This window comes from Hyaena hyaena, unplaced genomic scaffold, assembly GCF_003009895.1.
Source record: "Hyaena hyaena isolate Hyena2069 unplaced genomic scaffold, ASM300989v1 scaffold_1648, whole genome shotgun sequence".
Classification (NCBI taxonomy): Eukaryota; Metazoa; Chordata; class Mammalia; order Carnivora; family Hyaenidae; genus Hyaena; species Hyaena hyaena.
In genome coordinates, this window is record NW_024082268.1 from 189,106 (window position 1) to 210,030 (window position 20,925).

Genomic DNA, 20,925 nt, shown 5'->3' on the forward strand with positions numbered 1-20,925 from the left:
ATATGGAAACCAAGTTGACAATAAACTATTTTAAAAAGTGAGGGCCGGTTGGGTGGCTCAGTCGGTTGGGTGTCGACTTTGGCTCAGGTCACGATCTCACAGTTCATGGGTTGGAGCCCCGTGTCAGGTTCCATGCTGACAGCTACCTCAGAGCCTGGAGCTTGTTTCAGATTCTGTGTCTCCCTATCTCTCTGACCCTCCCCTGCTCATGCTGTCTCTCTCTCTCAGAAATAAATAAAACATTAAAAAATTTTTTTAATTAAAAAAAAAAAAACAAGTAAAAACTGACAATGAACTCCCTGAGAACAGGTACTGTTTCCTTCCATCCTTATGTTCTCAGTGCCTAGCACGCATCTGACCAATAACTGAAGTATGATAACTGTAGCTGTGTGAAAAAAATAACCTATGGGCACCCACCACTGACATGGCCATTTTCAGGTAGGAGCAAAATGATCTTCCGGAAACAGGAATGGCACAAGTCAAGGATGAAAGATGAAAGCGGGATTGGTGGGACGAGTCTCTGTTGTACATACTGTTAGAAGAAGATAACACTTAAAAGCCATATATGTCTCTGACGGACCTAAACCACTGCAACTACTACTGCATCAAAATGACTTACTTCAACCCTGAACATTCTTCCCTCCCATTGTGAATAGTTCAGTCAATATATCTAAACCTTGCATGGAGATTCCACAAGTTTGATAAGAACTGAAAACAATTTGAACTTTCTTTTCTTTCCCTAATGCTCAGGGCAACTTCTTTCAAGATTCAAGAACAGACCCAGAAGTCTAGCATTCCTGAGATCTGCTTATATCCCTTCAGTAGCACTCCTTCCCTGCCTTCATCTTTGCAAAATGAGTCTTACTCTTCGGAAACTTCTCACATGGACACCAATCTACCCTCCCCTTTTTACTTTTTAGAGCACTTCCATCTCTGGTGAATAGCACACAGATATTATTAACACGACTCAAGTCCACAAGTACCATCTCAAGACAGATTCTATTTAGGAACAGTTATTTGTGTACTGGCAAAACCTAAGAGGTAAGGATTGTGCCTGGGTCCCACACAACACTCTATCTTGACCTCACTTCATGTTGCTCCTTTTCCCATTTCCACCTCAAACCCAGCTGTAACCCCTTCTTCACAAGGATGTGTGCAGGACCCTTGTGGAGCCAGTGCCCTCCCACTCGTGCCCCCCTGGAGCCAGGCGGCACTCAACTGTGCAGAAACACACGTGGCTTTCTGACATGCAGCTCACAGCTAAAATGACTTCCTTTGGAATCCATTTTTGAAACACTGCATATCAGAAAGAAGAGTCCCTGCTAGATAGCATGACTGTTCACATTAATGTTTAGCAAATATGCTAGAACAGTCTGATTAGGTCAAGAGTAAAGAACAGGACTGTCCTGGTGGAGAAGTGAAAAGAAAGACCTTCAGTGTCTCTACTCCATCTCCCCTAAGTGGACAACCTTGTTCTTATTTCAGAGAAAGCAGAAGTATGCAGAAGACAACTTCCAACAATCCCCCCACAAATCTAACCACCTCCCTGCACCTTTGCAGCGCCCTTGGCCTGCCTTCCTGTCTGGGGACCCTCCACTTTAGCCTTGGGGTGCTGGGTCCCAGAGACACTGTGCCACCAGCATCCACATAGCCAGTTTATCCCTACTGGACCATTCCACTAAGCACAGCAACGAGCTCTAACAGCACTGATCAGAAGTCTCCTCCCACCCCAGCTATCCCCTTCATCTTTGTTCCCTTTTATTGTAAAACTCCTTTAAAAAGCTATCTATATTTCTTCCTTCCACCTCTCCCTTGAGCCACTCTATCAGATTCTTATCCCCACCATTCCAATTACATACTCTTGCATCTACTCCACATCACCAAATCCAAGAGCAGATCTGCAATAAGCTTCCTCACACAGCTCCTTTGACCCTTTCTCCTAGCCCTCCTCCCAACCCATTCCCTCCCACCTTCCAGGTCTCCTCTTCTCCCCAGCCCCTAATCTCCCAGGACCCAGAACTCAGCCCTCAGACCCCAGGCATGACTCTAAATACCTTCTGCAGTCTAATGGTCAGAAGTTAGCCAAACTGCCCCAAACTCCAGCTCCTCCATCTTCAAGAAGAGACACCTTGATCTGCCCCAAACCAAACTCATCACTCCTTAAAGCACTTGCTCTTCCCATAGCTGCCCCATCTCAGCACATGGCAGCTCCTTGCCTCTGGCTGCTCAAGAAAATACTGGTGAAGCACTTCTGACCATCCTCACCCTCTCATGCTAATTCACCCACAAATCTTGTTGACATCTACTTCAAAATAGACCCAGAATGCAGCACTTCTCCCCTTCACAGCTGCTAGCCCAAGTCCTCATCATGTGTTGCCTGGATGACTCCTAACTGGTCCTCCTGCCCCCTTTGGCCCTGACATGGTAATGACATACATCACATCAAGGCATTCCTCCATTCTAAAGAAGCCAGTGGCTTCCATTCACTTGTCCCCTATCAGAAAGGCCTCCTGCCACCTAAACTATGCACATACCACAGGCGCTCCTTACCAGCCTATTTTCCCCTCAGCGCCCCAAGCACTTGATGCAGTTGCCCTTACTCGTTTGTTATCTGCCTCCCTCACAGGAATGTAAAGTCCACAAGATGTGATCTGCATCCAATGCTGCAGCCTCAGGACTTAGAAGAGTTACTGTACCTAAAAGATACTCAAACTCTAAGTGAACTGGTGAAAAAAGTGTTGAATAACCAAACAGTACCATTATAAATGTTCTAATGCCCACAGATATGTTCACTGATCACGATGATAACTGTAAGCACAACAACTGGCTGAGAAGACATACTGTAATCATTTGGGGGCAGAGAAGAGGTGGGATAAATTCCTTTTATCTAGGTTAACAGAGCTTTCTCAGTACCCCCAATTACTAGTATTAGTAATAACCATGGGACGACCAAAGTAGGTGCCACTGATTGAGTAATCATCATGCACCCAGCTCTTTTATACACCCAAACTTCACTCCAAGCCTATAGGGAAGATATTTCTTTTTTTTTTTTTTTTTTTTTACAAATAGTTTATTGTCAAATTAGTTTCTACATAACACTCAGTGCTCATCCCCAAAGTGCCCTCCTCCATGCCCATCCCCCCTCCCCCCCACATCCATCAGTCCTCAGTTTTTGTCAGCATTCAAGAGTCTCTCATGGTTTGCCTCTCTCCCTTTCCCCCACCATTTCCACCTAGGGAAGATATTTCTATGCCCACATCACAGAGGAAGAAACAAACTCAGAAAGTTAAGCAACTCTCCCCAAGTCACAGAACCTGAAAACACTCACTCCAGGCTCTGTTATCCATGTGAGCTTTCCTCTAAAATATCAAATGATACTATAATGCAGACCAAGCTCTAAAAAATGGACATCTCACTCAAGCTTCCTGCTACCATTTCTATCTGTGTCGGCATCCTCTGCCCTAACTGACCCTCCCCCCACCCCGGCCTTCAGTTCAGGACAAGACAAATGACTTACCCACTCCCAGAGCTGAAAGGGCCCTTTGGCAAAGCACAAATCCACCAACACCCAAGTTCTGCGCCATCATCTCTGGGAGAAGAACGCTGACTTAACCTGTCAGTTTTCAAGATCATATTACAGTAGTAATTTTTCCTGTAGACTTCATTTTGGAAAGAAAAGTGCCCATGTGGGAGGAGGAGGAGAAGGATCACAAGTCTGGAAAGGCAGCCTGTGTCCACTGCTGTCAGCATAACCCTGACAAGATGACCCATCTTTTATGCCTCTTTCCAAGGCCACCTCCATGATAATGTCTTCAGGACCTTTTAATCTACTCACAAATGTCTTCCACATATGAACAGTGTCTGCCCAGTTACCGTGCAAGACAGACACTCCCTCGAGAAGGGAGAGTATACGTTGGCTAAAAAGGAACTGGAAAGCAAGCAGAGATATAGGGCATGAAGTTTCACCAAAGAAGGAGACATGAGAGAAGTGCCAGGTCCTAGGGTCTAGGGTCCAGGACTGGAGTGTGGCCCTGATAAGATAAGCCACAACTGGGAAGAGATGGACCCAGCTGGGGATCCCAGCCAAGGTGCCATAAACAAAGCCTGCCCCTTTGCTTATCACTGTTCAGGTACAGACTGTACTCTGGGGGAGTGGAGGGAGAACAAAAAAAAGCAGACTTTAACTACCAAAACTATCTCAGAATACACTCTCACTTTCTTAGGGTATAAAGAAAGGACAAAGAGATACCATGTAGCAAAGCTTCTAGGGTGAGTTCAGGAAGACTGATGATCAAGGAGACCAGCCTTAACCTCAGCCACTGCCTTCCTGGATTATAGTGAAGCCATTAGCTGCTGGATGAAGTTCTTTCCTTTGGGTCAAGGAGGAACCATGGGTGATGCCTCAGTTACCCTGTATTTACAGGTGAGGATCACCAGCTATGAAACCTCCTGTGCAGCCCACTGATCTCAGTCACTGGCAGATCCACCTATGAGCTGGGAGTGGGAGAATAAAGACGAGTTCATTGAAACACACAGACCCATATATCTCATTACCACCTTCCTAAGAGTACAAATTAGAGCACTTAGGCCTTCAAGGCACAGTCCTTAGAAGACCTAGGTTACTAAAAGGAACAGAAAATACCTACAAATCCCTCATTTGCCAAAAATTACCAGATATTGTACAAAATTAATATCTAGTCCCTCCTCCCAGGGACTGCAGGTCAATGTATATGTTAGATAAACATTTACCTTTAAAAATGACCAGTCCAGGGCACCTAGTGTCTCAGTCAGTTAAGAGTCTGACTCTTGATTTTGGCTCAGATCATGATCTCAGCATTTGTGAGGTCAAGCCCCATGTGGGGCTCTGCACTGACAGTGTGTGAAGCCTGTTTGTGATTCTCTCTTCCAGTCTCTCTGTCCCTCCCTTGTTCACCTGTGTGCTCTCTCTCTCTCTCAAAATTATTTATTTTACTTCAAAGCCGTTTTTATCTGGATTAGTTGCCAATGTTTACAAAGTTTGAGTGTTCACACACATACGCGCATGTGCACGCATGTGCGCGTGTGTGTGCGCGCGCGCGCGCGCGCACACACACACACACACACACACACACACACAGAGCTACTCTTCTGGAGAGACTGGATGATCAGGGCCAACCTAGGGCCACATTCCTGCCAGGGGCAGCAAGAGGAGAGGGTGCAGTAACCACTTTCAGACACATGTTCTCTCTACTTCTCCAGAACCCTCGGCAGCATCATATTACAGAAAAAATTTCTTTAGGAAAAAAAAAAATCTACTTCAGTGTATGTCTGTGTAGTAGATAAACCATTACCTAGTCTTAATCAAGGGGAAAAAAGCACACAAATTAGGGAACAAGACAGGGGTAACAGCCCCAGATACAGAGGAAAAAGCTGGATAGAAGAGATGATTTTCTATGAATGTATAAATCACCAAAACTAAACCCAGAAAGAAATGGCAAATCTAAAAAGCACCAGGCTTAGTTTAACAGCAGAATTCCACTAAAATTTAAAGAAACAAATCTTCAAAAGTATATGAACTGGCTGAAGCAGAGAGATTCTTTTTTAAATGTTTATTTAGTTTTGAGAGACAGAGCACGAATGAGGGGGGAGCAGATAGAGAGGGAAACAGAATTGGAAGCAGGCTCCAGGCTCTGACCTGTCAGCAGAAAGCCCAACACAGGGCTTGAACTCACAGATCGCAAGATCATGACCTGAGCCAAAGTTGGACGCTTAACTGATGGAGCCACCCAGACACCCTGAAAAAGAGAAAACTTTTAATAAAGCTATAGAAAGCACTAAAACAACTTGATAAAGATTGCATTAAAAAATAAATTACAGGGATGCCTGGACGGATCAGTTGGTTGGGTTTCTGACTCTTGATTTTGGCTCAGGTCATGATCCCAAGGTCATGGGATCAAGCTCCAAGTGGGGCTCCAAGCTGAACATGATCTCTCTCTCTCTTTCTCTCTCTCCCCCTCTCCCTGGCTCACATGCTCTCTCTCAATAAAATAAAATAAAATAAAATAAAATAAAAATAAAAATTACAGATTAGTCTCTCAAATGATGATTTATAATTACTAAGTAAAACCTTAAGAGACCCTAGTTGGGGCGCTTGGGTGGCTTGGTCGGTTAAGCGTCCGACTTTCGCTTAGGTCATGATCTCGCGGATCGTGGGTTCGGGCCCCGCGTCGGGCTCTGTGCTGACGGCCAGCTCAGAGCCTGGAGCCTATTTCAGAGTCTGTATCTCCCTCTCTCTCTGACCCTCCCCTGCTCACGCTGTCTCTCTCTCTCTCCTAGAAATAATAAAAATATTTTAAAAAAAAAAGAGACCCTAGCTACACATTAACAAAGTTTTCACTGATGATTCAATAATATAATGATTCAACAATATAAAATCTGTTACTTTAATTCTTATTAAGAGGTCAAGGGAGAACATCTACATAATTTCACAGATGCCCAAATGGCATCTGATAAAATTCAACAACCATTTTTTATTAAAAAAACAAACAGTAGCAACACACCCCTTAGTAAAATAACTAGTGTGGCAAAAATACAAAGCAGTCTCAGTAAAGTAAGGAACAAGACAAGGAATACCCAGTATCATTCTTAGTGTTTAATCCTGTTCTGGAAATACAGTGCAATCAAAGAAAGAGATGTAAGAGACTTAAAAGGTACAAACCAAAGGACAAAATTCTTATTTGTAACTGATATGATATTATACCTGGAAAATCCAAGAGAACTGCTAAAACTACTAGAAACAATATGATTACATAAGATGCTGCTTACAAAATTAATAAGTACAAAATTAATAACAAAAAGATACACATAAGAAAGGGTCCTATTTCAATAACAAAAAAAGATCAAGTAACCAGAAATAAACATAAGAAATATATAGGATTTTATTTAATTAAAAAAAATATTTTAATGTTCATTTATTTTTGAGAAAGAGAGAGAATGAAAGCAGGGGAGGGGCAGAGAGAGAGGGAGACACAGAATCCAAAGCAGGCTTCAGGCTCTGAGCTGTCAGCACAGAGCCCAACGTGGGGCTAGAACTCACAAACCAAGAGATCATGACCTGAGCCGAAGTTGGACGCTTAACGGTCTGAGCCACCCAGGTGCCCCAAAATGTTCAGGATTTTGAAACAAACCAAATTTAAAAAGCTGTTTCTGAAATAACTAGGGAAATGCATATGTAGACTGGGTATCAGATTAAATTAGTATCAGGCAATAAATTATTAATTTTGATAAATATAGCATTGTGGTTATATATATTTCAAAAAGTCCTTATTTGTTCAAGTTATACTATGAAGTATTTGTGGACAAAATCATTACTCTAGTTCCCCCACCCTACCACCCAAAAAATGGAGGGAGAAGGGACAAATAATTCAAGATTGGCAAAACATGGCAAACTGCTTAAGAAGAAGTGATGGATACATGGAGTTTCTTTATATTGTCTTCCCTGCTTCTGTATATTTGAAAATGTATACAATAAAATGCAACAAAATGCAGATAATGAAAATAACTAGTGTAGCAAAAATATGCAGATATTGTATACCCATAGGTATACAATAGGTTTATAAAAGCACACAAAAATTGCCACCTAACAATTAAGAAATGCTAATTAAAGCTACAAATCGAACGTCATTTTCATCAAATAGAAAAAGATCAAAATATTTGGTAACATTTAGTACTGGGGGGAATGGCAGACAACTGACACTGCTGGAGGAAGCACCCATCAATACACTGGAGAGCACTTTGGCCTCACCTTTCAAAGTTATAAACACACACTCGTTGGTCCAGCAATTCCACTTCTTACGAACTTACAGATATTAATACAAACAGTATTTTCAGCCACCTACTATGGTCATGAACTGGAGACAGAAAGGTGGAGGAAATAACGCCCAATGTCCCTGCTCTCATGGGGCTTCTATTCTTGTATGGGAGGATAAAGCAAGTCAAGTACACAGGCAATTACAAGATCAAGTCAGGGACAAGTGTGATGACAAAAGTAAACAGAATAAGGGTGTTGGGAGTGGCATGAAGTCTGTTTTGGATGGGTTGGTCTGGGAGGGCCTCTCTGAGGACATGGCAGTTGAGTACAGACTTTGGTGAAAGAGAAAACAAAGTAGAAGAATGTCCAGGAAAGCATTCCAAGAAATAGGAAAGAAAACCACGGGGTAACACACAAATTTGGTCTTCCTGCCGTCTGCATTTCTTTTTATTCACCTAATAGCCTTTTGTTTCTCCAAAGGATATGAGCACCTCTTGGATGTCTTACTTGGTCCCCTAATACAAAAATAAAAAGAATCATATCCCTTGAATACAGTACATCATTCAAGGAAGGTGCCAGGCCAGCATTGTTTCCCCAAACATTTTTGGGCATAACAATTTGATTTCTTCAAAGGAAGAATTCCCCTATTTATCTAGGTGTTATGCCAAACCTGTTAACAAAAGTACATTAAAGCTATTCATGAGTTCTTAGTGCAGACAAAACTCCACAAAAAAGAGAATTAGTTTCACAAAAGATATTGAGCAGTTACTAGATAATTTTACACAAAAACAAAAATACTGTCAGTCCTGCCCTTCTGGCAAAAATGTGTACTACTTACAGGAGACTACAGAGTAATTTCATGACCTTTTAAGCAATAACATGGAAATGCTGAAGTCTCCTTTTGGATTAAATATTTCTAATCATTCAAATATTTATATTTTTATTTATCCAAATATTCATGCTTTCAATTTCACAATTTTCAGGCAACGAAATTGATATTTTTAAGGACTATTTGGATGAATATTTGACACTGAAGTGGCCAGTGCCATTTAAGCACATTCCAGCTGACCCCAAAAGAAATGACTCTACGACACCTTGAAAGCCTGAAACATGCAGCTGTCAAAACTGTCATCAAGGATACGGTCTATGAACAGCCAGATAAGTAAAAGCCAGCATATAGGGAGATTTATCTCTGTGAAATACACTATCTTAATTCTGAAATCCAGCTTTACCTAGATGCATTCATCTCCTACTCAGAGGGAGAACGCAAATAATCAAAAGACTTCCTGACTCTATCGAGATTCCCAAGGAGACAACTCGTGTAGACAAATTTCAAGCAACACGAGCCATCTACACAACCCACGACAGGTTTCCCTCCAATAGCTGATGATGCGGTGTATCCTTCCAGGCCCGTAGACACAGCAGACCATTTAACCTTCCCCCAAAGGTCGTCTGGCAGTTCTGAGCAGAGAATGCCACTTCTGACTAGTCACCCGAGAAAAATTACCAAAGTGAGAAACCGGGGAAAGGTAAGCTTCCACACACACCGGTCCAGCAAGAGGGGCGCTCAGTTTTGAGTTCACTGCAGGAAATCCGAGGGGAAGGATCCCAACGTTCTCTGGCTCGGAAGCCTTCCCTTCCGCGTCCCACCTCTTACGTGCCGAGCTTCCAAGGGCCTCACCAGGGACGCCCCCGACCCCTCCGCTATTGTCCCACGCGGGTCGTGGCTGCCCGCGGCTCCCAGCCCCCGGGAGAAACGCTGCTCCAGCCCGTCGCTGACGGTGTCCCACTAGCTCCCCTGGGAAGGGTAGGGGCGCGGGGCCGAGCTCTGCGGGGGGCCAGAGGAGGGCACCAGGAGGGTAAAGAGGGTAATCGGGAGCACTCCCGCAGGCAGGTACCTGGGGAAAGGATGCCCGAGGGCCGCACTTGGAGGCTAGGCGAGGTAAAGGTTTAGAGGAGTATCAGAAGAGGACACCGGACGGTAGAGGGTAGGTGTAGGGCGCTCCCGCAGGCAAGAAACTTATGAAAGGGTGGGGGCATTAGGGGCTGCGTGCCGGCCAGGTAAGGGGACTCCGCCCCTGTGCTGCGCCTCACCTGCCCAGGGCCCGCTTCATGCCCGCGTCTGCGGCGCAGCGCGGCTCCGCCGGCCCCTTGCCGGCCAGGCGCAGGTTCTGCTTCAGGCGGCAGTCGGCGTCCAGCGCCGCGGCGGCCGAGCCGGAGGAGGACGAGCCCGAGGCGGCGCAGCGCTCATGCTCCAAGGTGACGGGCTCGGTCCTCTTCCTCATTCCGCGGCCGACAGGGCCGGCCGCCGACGGCGTCCGCTGGCCTCACTGCCCGCCCGCGCAGCAGTCGCCGCCGCTCACAGGAGCCGGTGCCGCCGGGAGTCCACAGCCCCTAGCATCCCAGCCCCAGGCCGCAGCGCCCGCTGGTGCCGACCAGCGCCAGAGACCAGGTCGGCGGCGCCAGCCAATCAACGTCGGGCTCCTGCCGACCCCGCCCCGTCCCTACTTCCGCGGGGAGTGGGCCCAGCGTCCCTGGCTTCGACCTGAAGCCATCTTGGAGTAGGGCAGGCGAAGCCGTGCAGGGCGTCACTGTCCGGGCAGGGCCAAGCGACAGGTTTTGCTGTGGAGGGGTATGGGCTGGGTCCCGGAGAGTGGGAGGGCCGGTTTTGTCTCGTGCTCAGCGCCGTGTGCAAATGCACCCGGTCCTGCCCCAGATCAGTGACCCGAACGTGAGAAGGTGCCGGCCAGAAAGGGAGCACCCAGTGAACCAGAGCCGCAGCGGAAAGCTGGCTCCTACCCCTCCTTCCCCAGGCTTTGTGATTTTCCTCTAATGCTGGAAACCCAATCTGAATGAACCCATCAGAAACGTTCTTATAACGATTTATAAGAACCAAAAGCAAAAAGTAACAATCACTATTCTCATGATTTGTAACTATTTTCCCACAAGACTTAACATATACTTTCAGGTACCTTTTTTTGTTTATAAACACAAGTGTATAGATAATTTAATTGTTAGCTTTTGGGCTGAACATAGGAAAACTGAGCTACTTAAACAACTAGACAACTTACTTCTTTAAAAAACCTGATTTGATTTAAGATTTCTGTAAAGCAATTAGAAATAGCTGCTGGAAGCACTCTCAACAATAGCCAAAACTTGGAAAGAGCCTAAGTGTCCATCAACAGACGAATGGATCAAGAAGATGTGGTTTATCTATACGATGGAATACTACATGGCAATGAGAAACAATGAAATCTGGCCATGTGTAGCAACATGGATGGACCTTGAGGGTGTTATGCTGAGCGAAATAGGTCAGGCAGAGAAGGACAAATATCATATGTTTGCATGTATAGGAGGATTAGGAGGAACTTAACAGGAGGACCTTAGGGGAGAAGGGGGGAAATGGTGGGGGAAAAGGGGAGAGCCAAACCATGAGAGACTCTTGAATGCTGAGAAAAACTGAGGACTGATGGGGCGGGAGGGGAGGAGGGGATGGGCACGGAGGAGGGCACTTGTGGGGATGAGCACTGGGTGTTATATGGAAACCAACTTGACAATAAACTATTTGTAAAAACAAAACAAAACAAAAAAACAATAGATTATTTAAGAATGACATTAAAAAATAAAATTAAATTAAAAAAACAAAATTATCAAAATTTTGTGGCATAATTGAATAATAATTGGAAACTTTATCAAATATATATTGCCAGGACATATTTGAATAATATATAGCAGAACAAATTGTTTTGTTAAGCTTACCAGTGTTTGACATTCTTTCCATCTTAGGATAAACACTACTAGTTTAATTACTATCAAAAATGGTACTTGTTGGGGCGCCTGGGTGGCTCAGTTGGTTAAGCGTCCGACTTCAGCTCAGGTCATGATCTCACAGTTTGTGGGTTCGAGCCCCGCGTCGGGCTCTGTGCTGACAGCTAGCTCAGAGCCTGGAGACTGTTTCAGATTCTGTGTCTCCCTATCTCTCTGACCCTCCCCTGCTCACACTCTCTCTCACTCTCTCTCTCTCAGAAATAAATAAAAAACATAAAAAAAAAAGATATAGCTGCTGGAGAGGCACCTGGGTGGTGGAGTCAGTGGAGCTTGAGACTCTCTCCATCTTGAGATTGTTGGTTCCAGCCCCAAGTTGGGTGTAGAGATTACTTAAAAATAAAATCTTTAAAACAAAACAAAAAAAAATAGCTGAGTAAAAAAATCAGTTTCAAAATTAAATTTACACTTATGGAACCCAAGTTAAGAACTAATTCAACTCATCTTACAAAGAAAAGAGTAGTTTGACAAATTTGGTTTTAGAGCTTTGGCATTCTTTAAAATGCCATTATTTCTTACAATAGATCTACAACGTAGAGATTTGCTTGCTTTTTGTTCTTTTTTTTTTTTTAATGTTTATTTTTGAGACAGAGAGACAGAGCAGGCGCAGGGTAGGGGCAGAGAGAGAGAGGGAGACATAGAATCTGAAGCAGGCTCTAGGCTCTGCACAGAGTCTGATGCAGGGCTGGAACCCATGAACCATGAGATCAGGACCTGAGCGCAAGTACTACGCCTAACTGACTGAGTCACCCAGGTGCCCCAAGATTTGCTTACTTATTACAAAGTGAACTTGTGTAATTTCAACATTTGTGTCAGTAGAAAACTATTGGCAACTGATAATTTTAGATCAGTTAGAAGTGTCTTTAGTAATTCAATAGCCCTTGGGGAGCCTGGGTGGCTCAGTTGATTGAGCATCCAACTTCAGCTCAGGTCATGATCCCATGATCTCACAGTTCCTGAGTTCGAGTCCCACTTCGAGTTCACTGCTGTCAGCACAGAGCTTGCTTTCAGTTCTCTGTTCTCCTCTCTCCTCCCCCACATGTACTCTCTTGCTCAGAAATAAAAAATAAAACATTAAAAAAAAAGAAATTCAGGGGCGCCTGGGTGGCTCAGTCGGTTAAGTGTCCAACTTCGGCTCAGGTCATGATCTCACAGTTCATGGGTTCGAGCCCTATGTCAAGCTCTGTGCTGAAACTAGCTCAGAGCCTGGAGCCTGCTTCAGATTCTGTGTCTTCCTCTCTCTCTCTCTCTCTCTCTCTCTCTCTCTGATTCTCCCCTGCTCACGCTGTGAGCAGAAATTCAGTAGCTTCTTATATTAGCTTTGTAATGATACTTCTAAATTGCAATAGAATTTCATTGACTGTATTACAAAAAATACCATAACCAGCATTCATATTTGTGTGGGTATCTCTAAATGCTCTTTTAGAATTTAAATGATGAATTTTTTGAAGTGTTATACTAGCATATACTAGAGATTGGGAATCTAGAAACTGAAGTTAAAAAAAACTTCACCCCATCATTCACAAAATCCTCTTTAATAGAAAAACAAAAAAGCAAGGAAGGGAGAGCTGTTGAGAAGAGAGAAATGTGAGGGGGTATTGAGACTTGCAGGCATTAGGCCTTGCTCAGACAGTCCTCAACTCTTGGTCTTCTAGGGGCCAAGGGCAGGCTGCCCCCAAATGGGCCACTTTGGCTTGAAGATTATTTTGAACTAAAGGCAATCAAGACTCTATGGACTTAAATGTTTTGACCCTCTCTTAACTACGTAGAAGAATCTAAATTGGGATTCTTTCCCAGAATAATAGTTATTACCAGAGATAATTTTTATCTGAGTGACCCATCTATATGGCAAGGCAGACATCTAATTACCAAACATCTGCTCTTCTTGTTGTTCTGTGACTTGTATTCATTCTGTTCTAAGTCCCAGACCCCTAGCTGCTTCTCTTTAGTTCAGGATAATAAATATACCTTATTTTGCATGTCTTTTGAGTTTCCATGTCAGTGTGGATTTCCTGTACACAGGAAACTAAATTTTCTCCTGTTAATCTGTCTCATATTAATTTGATCCTTAGTACAGCTAAAAGGACCTAAAAGGGGACAGGAAATTCTTGCTCCCCAATATACCACATTGGCTTTCTGAGTAGTCTTTAGTAAAATACCACCCTACACTGGTGACACCCACATTTGTATCTCTAGTCCACATCTCTTCCTTAAATCCCAGGCTCCTTTAATGGTCTACTTGTCCACTCTGATATCCTATTAGCACCTAAAGTTATTATGTTCAAAGCTGAGCTCCCAACTCTTCCACCCCCAAACTTCTGTATAACCTTCCTCACATCAGGAATGGCAACCTTATACTAGGATTTTCTTAGGCCAAAACTCTGAGGTCATCCTTGAATTCTCCCTTTTTATGCCATGTGTCTTATCACCAAGCCTTATCAGCTCTCCTTTCAAAGTCTATCCAGGATCTGGGGCATCTAGGCAGCTCAGTCAGCTACTTTTTTTTTTTTAAGTTTATTTATTTGTTTTGAGAGAAACAGAGCAAGTGGAGGAGGGGCAGAGAGAGAGAGGGAGACAGAGAATCCCAAACAGGCTCTGCACTGTCAGCTTGGAGTCTTGATGTGGGGCTTGAACTCATGAAACCATGAGATCATGACCTGAGCCAAAACCAAGAGTCAGATGGTTAACAGACTGACCCACCAGGTGCCCTGAGGAGTCAGTCAGTCACTTTTGATGTCGGCTCAGGTCATGCTAGCACGGTTTGTGAGATCAAGTCCCAAGTGGGGCTCTGCTCATTCTGCTCTTACAGCATGTGGAGCCTGCTTAGGATTCTCTCTCTCTCCATCTCCACCCCTCCCCTACTCATTCTGTGGCTCTTCCCCCCTTTATCTCTCTCTCAAAATAAATAAATAAACTTAAAAAAAATAAAATCTATCCAGGATCCAACCACTTCTTACCATAAGTGGTCTTCTGCATCCACCTTTGCCCACTTCTGTCTACTTAACCCAGCTGTCAGAAAGGTCTTTTAATGACCTAGGTGCAGTCCTGTCACTTGTTTGCTCAAAATACCTATATGGTTCCCCATCTCACTGAAAATAAAACAGAAAGCTTATGAAGGGGCGTTTGGGGTCCTACCTGACATGCCCTCCAGCTTCACTCTGGTCTCAGTCACCGGTGTCTCCCTTCCTTACTCTACTCCAGTGTCACTGCCTCCTTGCTAATGTACAGGCCCCAAGGAGAGGTGTGGGTGGCCTCTGTGTGAACCACCCACCCTCCTCCTTGGGGCCTTTGCACTTGCATTTCTGCTGCCCATAATTCTCTTCCCATCCTATGGCCCAATCTCCACATAGCTTATTCTCTCTCTGCTGCAGGTCTGTGCCTTCTTTGAACAATGACTCAAAACCTTCAGGCCCTCTCATCATCACTGTTTACCTTCCCTGGCTTATTCTTAGCACTTCTCACTACTTATCATCAGTACATCTGTATTTGTGTATTACTATTTTCCCATACTGGAACATAGACTCTGATAGCAAGGACTTTATTCACTGCTTTATATCAAATGTCTAGAACAATGCCCAGTATATAGTAGGTATTTCATAAACATTTGCTGAAGGAGTTAATGAATCACTGTAACCTCTCAGAAGTCTGTACTATTGTCCCCACTGTACAGGTAAGGAAGTAAGGACCTGATATTTAAAAAGTTTATGTCAGGGGCACCTGGGTAGCTCAGCGGGTTGGACATCCTACTCTTGGTTTCAGCTCAGGTCATGATCTCAGAGTTTGTGTGTTCCAGCCCCCCATTAGGTTCCACACTGATGTGTGGGGCCTGCTTAGGATTCTCCCTCTTTTCCTCTCTCTTTGCCCCTCCTCTGCTCATGAACTCTCTCTCTCTAAATAAATCAACTGAAAAATGCTATTAAAAAACACCATTTTTAAAAAGAAAAAAGGTTTATGGGAAAGGAAGGTTGTGAATGCCGGCAACTTTTTGGAATATAGTCCTGTAGCACAGTGCACTAGAGATCTGTGTATTTAATTAAAAAAAAAAAAACTTAGCTAAATTATTCCTTAATGTAGAGCTGAAAAGGAAATGTCACTCAAAGATTCAAAGGCTTTGTAGGCCATTCTCATGCTCATCTTTAGATCACACATCTACTGTATCTACATTTGCAAAAGAGGAACAAAGTTTCTAGGGTTAGCTATCATGAATCCAAGTGATATTGCCTTTTTTTAAAAAAATATATTTTTATTTATTTCTAGGAGAGAGAGAGAGAAACAGCGTGAGCAGGGGAGGGTCAGAGAGAGAGAGGGAGTCACAGACTGAAACAGGCTCCAGGCTCTGAGCTGGCAGTCAGCACAGAGCCAGACGCGGGGCTCGAACCCACGAACCGCGAGATCATGACCTAAGAGAAAGTCAGACGCATAACCGACTAAGCCACCCAGGCGCCCCAATATTGCCTTTTTAAAAAGTAACCAAATAAAACTAATTGTTTCTATAGCAGTAATTTCCACCTTTGATTCTATAGTTATGAAAATGTTCATAATCATGTAGGTAGGATTATAGCTGCGTGAATTCATGTTAATCTAGTGTATTTCCCCTTTTTGTAGACTTCTTGAATAGAGCTACCTTACAAATGTTTTTAAAGGACTGCTTTAAAATCAAAAGCTTAAATACAACATCTGTTACATTAGAAGTTGTGTGACCTTGCCAGTCAGAGTGGCTAAAATGAGCAAATCAGAGAACTCTAGATGCTGGCGAGGATGTGGAGAAACGGGCACCCTCCTCCACTGTTGGTGGGAATGTAAACTGGTACAGCCCCTCTGGAAAACAGTGTGGAGGTTCCTCAGGAAACTAACAATAGAACTCCCTTATGACCCAGCAATAGCACTGCTAGGAATTTACCCAAGGGATACAGAAATGCTGAGGCATAGGAGCACATGTACCCCAATGTTCATAGCAGCACTCTCCACAATAGCTAAAACATGGAAAGAGCCTAAGTGTCCATCAACAGATGAATGGATCAAGAAGATGTGGTTTATCTATACCATGGAAAACTACATGGCAATGAGAAACAATGAAATCTGGCCATGTGTAGCAACATGGATGGACCTTGAGGGTGTTGTGCTGAGCGAAATAAGTCAGGCAGAGAAGGACAAATATCCTATGTTTGCACGTATAGGAGGATTAGGAGGAACTTGACGGAGGAACAAGGGGGAGAAGAAGGGCGGAAATGGTGGGGGAAAGGGAGAGAGGCAAACCATGAGAGACTCTTGAATGCTGACAAAAACTGAGGACTGATGGATGTGGGGGGAGGGGGAATGGGCATGGAGGAGGGCACTTTGGGGATGAGCACTGAGTGTTATGTGGAAACTAATTTGACAATAAACTATTTGTAAAAAAAAAAAAAAAAAAAAAAGTTGTGTGACCTTGGGCTAGTTATCTATCTTGGGTCTCCTGGCTGACTCAGTGGGTAGAGCACATGACTCTTGATCTCAGGGTCATAATTCAAGCCCCACCTTGGGTGTGGAGTTTACTTGGAAAAAAAAAAATTCCAACTTGTTTTCTAATCATTACCAAGAGTCTTAAAAGCCACCTTAGGGTTAACCGTAAGAATTAAATGAAATATATGTCACAGCCCATACCACAGGAGATACCCAATAAAACTTGCTTTTCCTCTTCTATGGAACAAAAAAACGCACACTGCAAAACTAAAAATGCTGCGTCATAACGTTAATGCATAGCAAGTTTCTGAGCTTTTTCTCAACCTCAAAATGTAACCCCCTTTGAACCTAAACAAAAATGAATCAAATGGTAAAAGGAAGTTGAAAGATGTGCCTATATTGCGAACTGCCCCTGGGAACTCGAAAAAGAGTCTCTGTTCAACCTACAAGCTGAAACCCAGGGCCACCGACTCTCTCTACCAGCTGTGGCGGCTTCCCTAGGGAAGGATGATCTACTTCCCCGTCTTGCAGTGCGGCGGCACAGTAGAGGCAAATGTCCCTTCACCGCCGCCGTAAGCGGCGAGGCCCAGGAGCGCGTTTCTATAGGCTGGGCGTGTTTGGCGCCAAAGCGGATGAGGAGGCGAGTATCCGCCCTGTAGGACCGGGAACCATAGTACCGTAGAGAGGGGGCCGTGAGCCGGGTAAACGTTTGGCGTGAAAGAGGGCAGTTGACGAAGCCACAGGACCGGGGCTTGTCCGACATGTTCTGCGAAAAGGCCATGGAGCTGGTCCGCGAGCTGCACCGCGCGCCAGAAGGGCAGCTGCCAGCCTTCAATGTAAGGGAGGACGGAGTTCACCGGGCGGGTGGTGCTGCAGGGGCGGGGTCTCGAAAGCGGCCGGCATAGGTCGCGGGGGCGGAAAGTAGACGGATCCGGCTCTCAGAGGTTCTAACCTACGTTTCGTCTGAGGGTGTACTTTCTCGTCTCCAGAGTCGGGAACAAAAATTTTGGAACACAGAAAGATAAAATATAGCAGGAAAAAGAAAGCATCCATGTTTGTGTCCCCCAGCGATTTAGCGAATTTCCTCATGAGTATATTTCCTTCAGTGTTTTTTTCCGTGTATGTCTTTATTTCTGGTTCCTGTGTTTGATCAAGCACTTCTTGGTTGCCTGATAACAATCTAGCATTTTTTGAGCACTCTGGCTAGTCCTGTAGAGCCGGACTGGGATTCTTGACATCGTCATGTGACCATGGGACACTTACTCATGCTCTCTGTACTGTCAGTTTCATCTACAAAAACGGGAAAGATGATAATAATAGTATCTAACCCTTCCTGTAGTGAGGGCTCTGCAAGTTTGTATGTGCTAGGTTCTCTGAATAGTGCCTGATACACAGGAGCAGCGAAGTCAGTGTTTGCTATTTTTTTCTTTCTACCACTCCTGCTGCTGCTACTACTAGAACAATTATTCTTATTTTTGTTATTACCCCTGATAGAGTGACAAGCCTAAGTTAATCTGTTCTCATAAGAATTCTTGGATATTTAAACAATATTTTCCAGCCATATAACAGAGGCTTGGGGGGATTTTTTTGTCCATAGCCAGTAAGATTTTAAACCCTGACAGTCTGGCTCAGGACCTACACTCTAAATTTATACCTGACTACTTCCCTTCTCATAGGGCAGCCACTATGTGGACCCTAGGGCATGTTTTGCTGGGAAAGGGGCACAAGAACGAGTAATAGAAGGCACTGTGATGACACCAGAGAGGAGCCATCAATGTTGGTGTGGGCTGAGGTAGAAGAGCAGGTGTTGGGCCTGGAAGGATGAGGTGGCTACTCTGAGAAGGAACATAGGCATAGCAGCCAAAGGACACAGCAGTGCAGAGACACATGGTCACATAGGTAGTGGTGACTGACCGGATGTGTGAAGAGGCTAGGAAGGCGGGTTCTAGGCCAGGAGATTGGGTGGTCATGCATAAAACATTTGGAAACTGGTAAAGGATTTTAGACAGGGGAGTGATAGGGCAGTTTTTAATGTTTTCAGAATAGTGATTGTAGCACTATGGGGAACAAATTGGAGACAAAGAATAGAGGCAGTGAGATGATCATGGGTGGTTATAATAGACCAGGTGAGAGCTGTGTATGATCCCCACTGTGTCTGGTCACTGGACTTGGAAATCAGCATCTGGGTTTCAGAGACAAGGCAAACAGGACTTGTAACTGTTAGGATAGGGGTGGGTAATGAAAGAGGGAGTCTCAGGGAGATTCTCTCTCAGGTACTGTACCAGATTTCAGAAGGAAGAGTGTTTGGGGAAAGGCGAGTTTTGTTTTGAACATTAAAGAGAACCTGGTCGGACATTTGGATCATTTTCCAGATGAGACTGAGCCAAGAGAATTTCTAGATCAAGTTAAGGGATTTGTCTGAACTTAGAACACAGGTTTTCTAGATTTCAGTCTGTTGTACTTTCAGGACTGTTACCTCATTTAAAAAGTGAGGAGACAACGGTGGGAGGTTCAGCAGAGATGCTGGAATGCTGAGACATGCAGACTCTTATATATGGCTGCAGTCGGATAACCAGGCCTTTTAGAGGTATTCTAACATAAGAGGAAACAAACCCAAAGAGGCAGAGACTCGTCCCACAGAAGCTGGACAGACCTTTAGTCCAGCTCTCTGTTTCACTCAAATTTTAAGTGTTGCTTTACCACTTTTGGTGGGGGGGCAGAGGGGGACCTTAGAAGTTGTAATATCCTTCCTTTTTCTTATTTTTTAAATTTATTTTTGGGAGAAAGAATTATGAGTGGGGGAGGGGCAGTGAGAGAGGGAGACAGAAGTTCCAAAGTAGGCTCAGTGCTGACAGCAAAGAGCCTGATGTGGGGCTCGAGCTCACGAACCGTGAGATCATGACCTGAGCGGAAGTTGGATGCTTCATGGACTGAGCCATGCAGGCATCCCAGATTGCTCCTTTTTCTAGGTCTTAGTTTGGCAGAGCACCTTTTGCAGCTTTTGTTCCATGTGCACCTTCCACTGACAAAGTCACTAGCTAGCCAGGTGACTCAGCAGCCTGGAAGCTGGTCACTCTTTGACACAGCCACACAGGGACAGTCCAGTCCATCTGATTGATCTGTAGGCCATAGACCCATGACCCCACTTGACCCTTCAAGAATCATTCTTTCCAGGAAGATTATAGTCACTGAGTTTAGAGCAAGGACTTTGCCTTGTTCATTGTCTCTCAATGTTAGGTACTGTGTTGAGCAAATTGAAATGATTGTCCACCTTCTATATGCAGAACTGGTAATAGTTTAAGTGAGTTTTTAGGAAAATTATCTTGGGTTTCCAGCCTGAGGTGGGAACACAAAACAGTGTAATTTTCACTATAGATTAAAAAATCTAAATCTGAAAGCATGTGTGTATTTTCCCAAAATTATTTCACACTTGTCTTTTGTATGCCTGCAGATTCTATTCATTGTACAGAAGTTTTCAGCTATTCCTGAAAATACAATTTGCTGATAAAAGGAATATTCTATAAACATTTCTATATTATTTATATTAAATATTTTTTATAAATAAAAAGTTATTTACATAATTTTGTCATGCCTAATTACTTTGTAGGACTGTTGCTTTTTTGCTGTTAGTTTTATTGAAGTAAATTTATATACAACAAGGGGCGCCTGGGTGGCTTAGTCGGTTAAGCGTCTGACTTTCGCTTAGGTCATGATCTTGCGGTTCCTGGGTTCGAGCCCCGCATCGGGCTCTGTGCTGACTGCCAGCTCAGAGCCTGGAGCCTGTTTCAGTCTGTGACTCCCTCTCTCTCTGACCCTCCCCTGCTCATGCTGTCTCTCTCTCTCTCTCTTAGAAACAAATTTAAAAAAAAATT

General features: G+C 44.2%; 2 protein-coding genes across 4 annotated transcripts in view; one reads left to right on the plus strand and one right to left on the minus strand.

The window, feature by feature from the left end:
• The window catches only part of ABHD12 (abhydrolase domain containing 12, lysophospholipase), a 69,869-nt gene extending 59,634 nt beyond the window's left edge, over positions 1-10,235 (minus strand). The window contains exon 1 of the mRNA XM_039224431.1: positions 9,884-10,235. Coding sequence (XP_039080362.1) covers positions 9,884-10,074 — 191 coding nt within the window. The 5' untranslated portion in view covers positions 10,075-10,235. The remainder of the gene's footprint in view (positions 1-9,883) is intronic.
• Positions 10,236-17,698: 7,463 nt separating this feature from the next.
• GINS1 (GINS complex subunit 1) overlaps positions 17,699-20,925 on the plus strand; it is a 31,585-nt gene continuing 28,358 nt past the window's right edge. For all 3 annotated transcript variants that reach the window (XR_005526978.1, XM_039224425.1, XM_039224426.1), the window contains exon 1: positions 17,699-17,889. Coding sequence is in view for 2 of the 3 variants with exons in the window: in XM_039224425.1 (XP_039080356.1) it covers positions 17,815-17,889 (75 nt within the window). In the remaining variant the exon portion in view is untranslated. The remainder of the gene's footprint in view (positions 17,890-20,925) is intronic.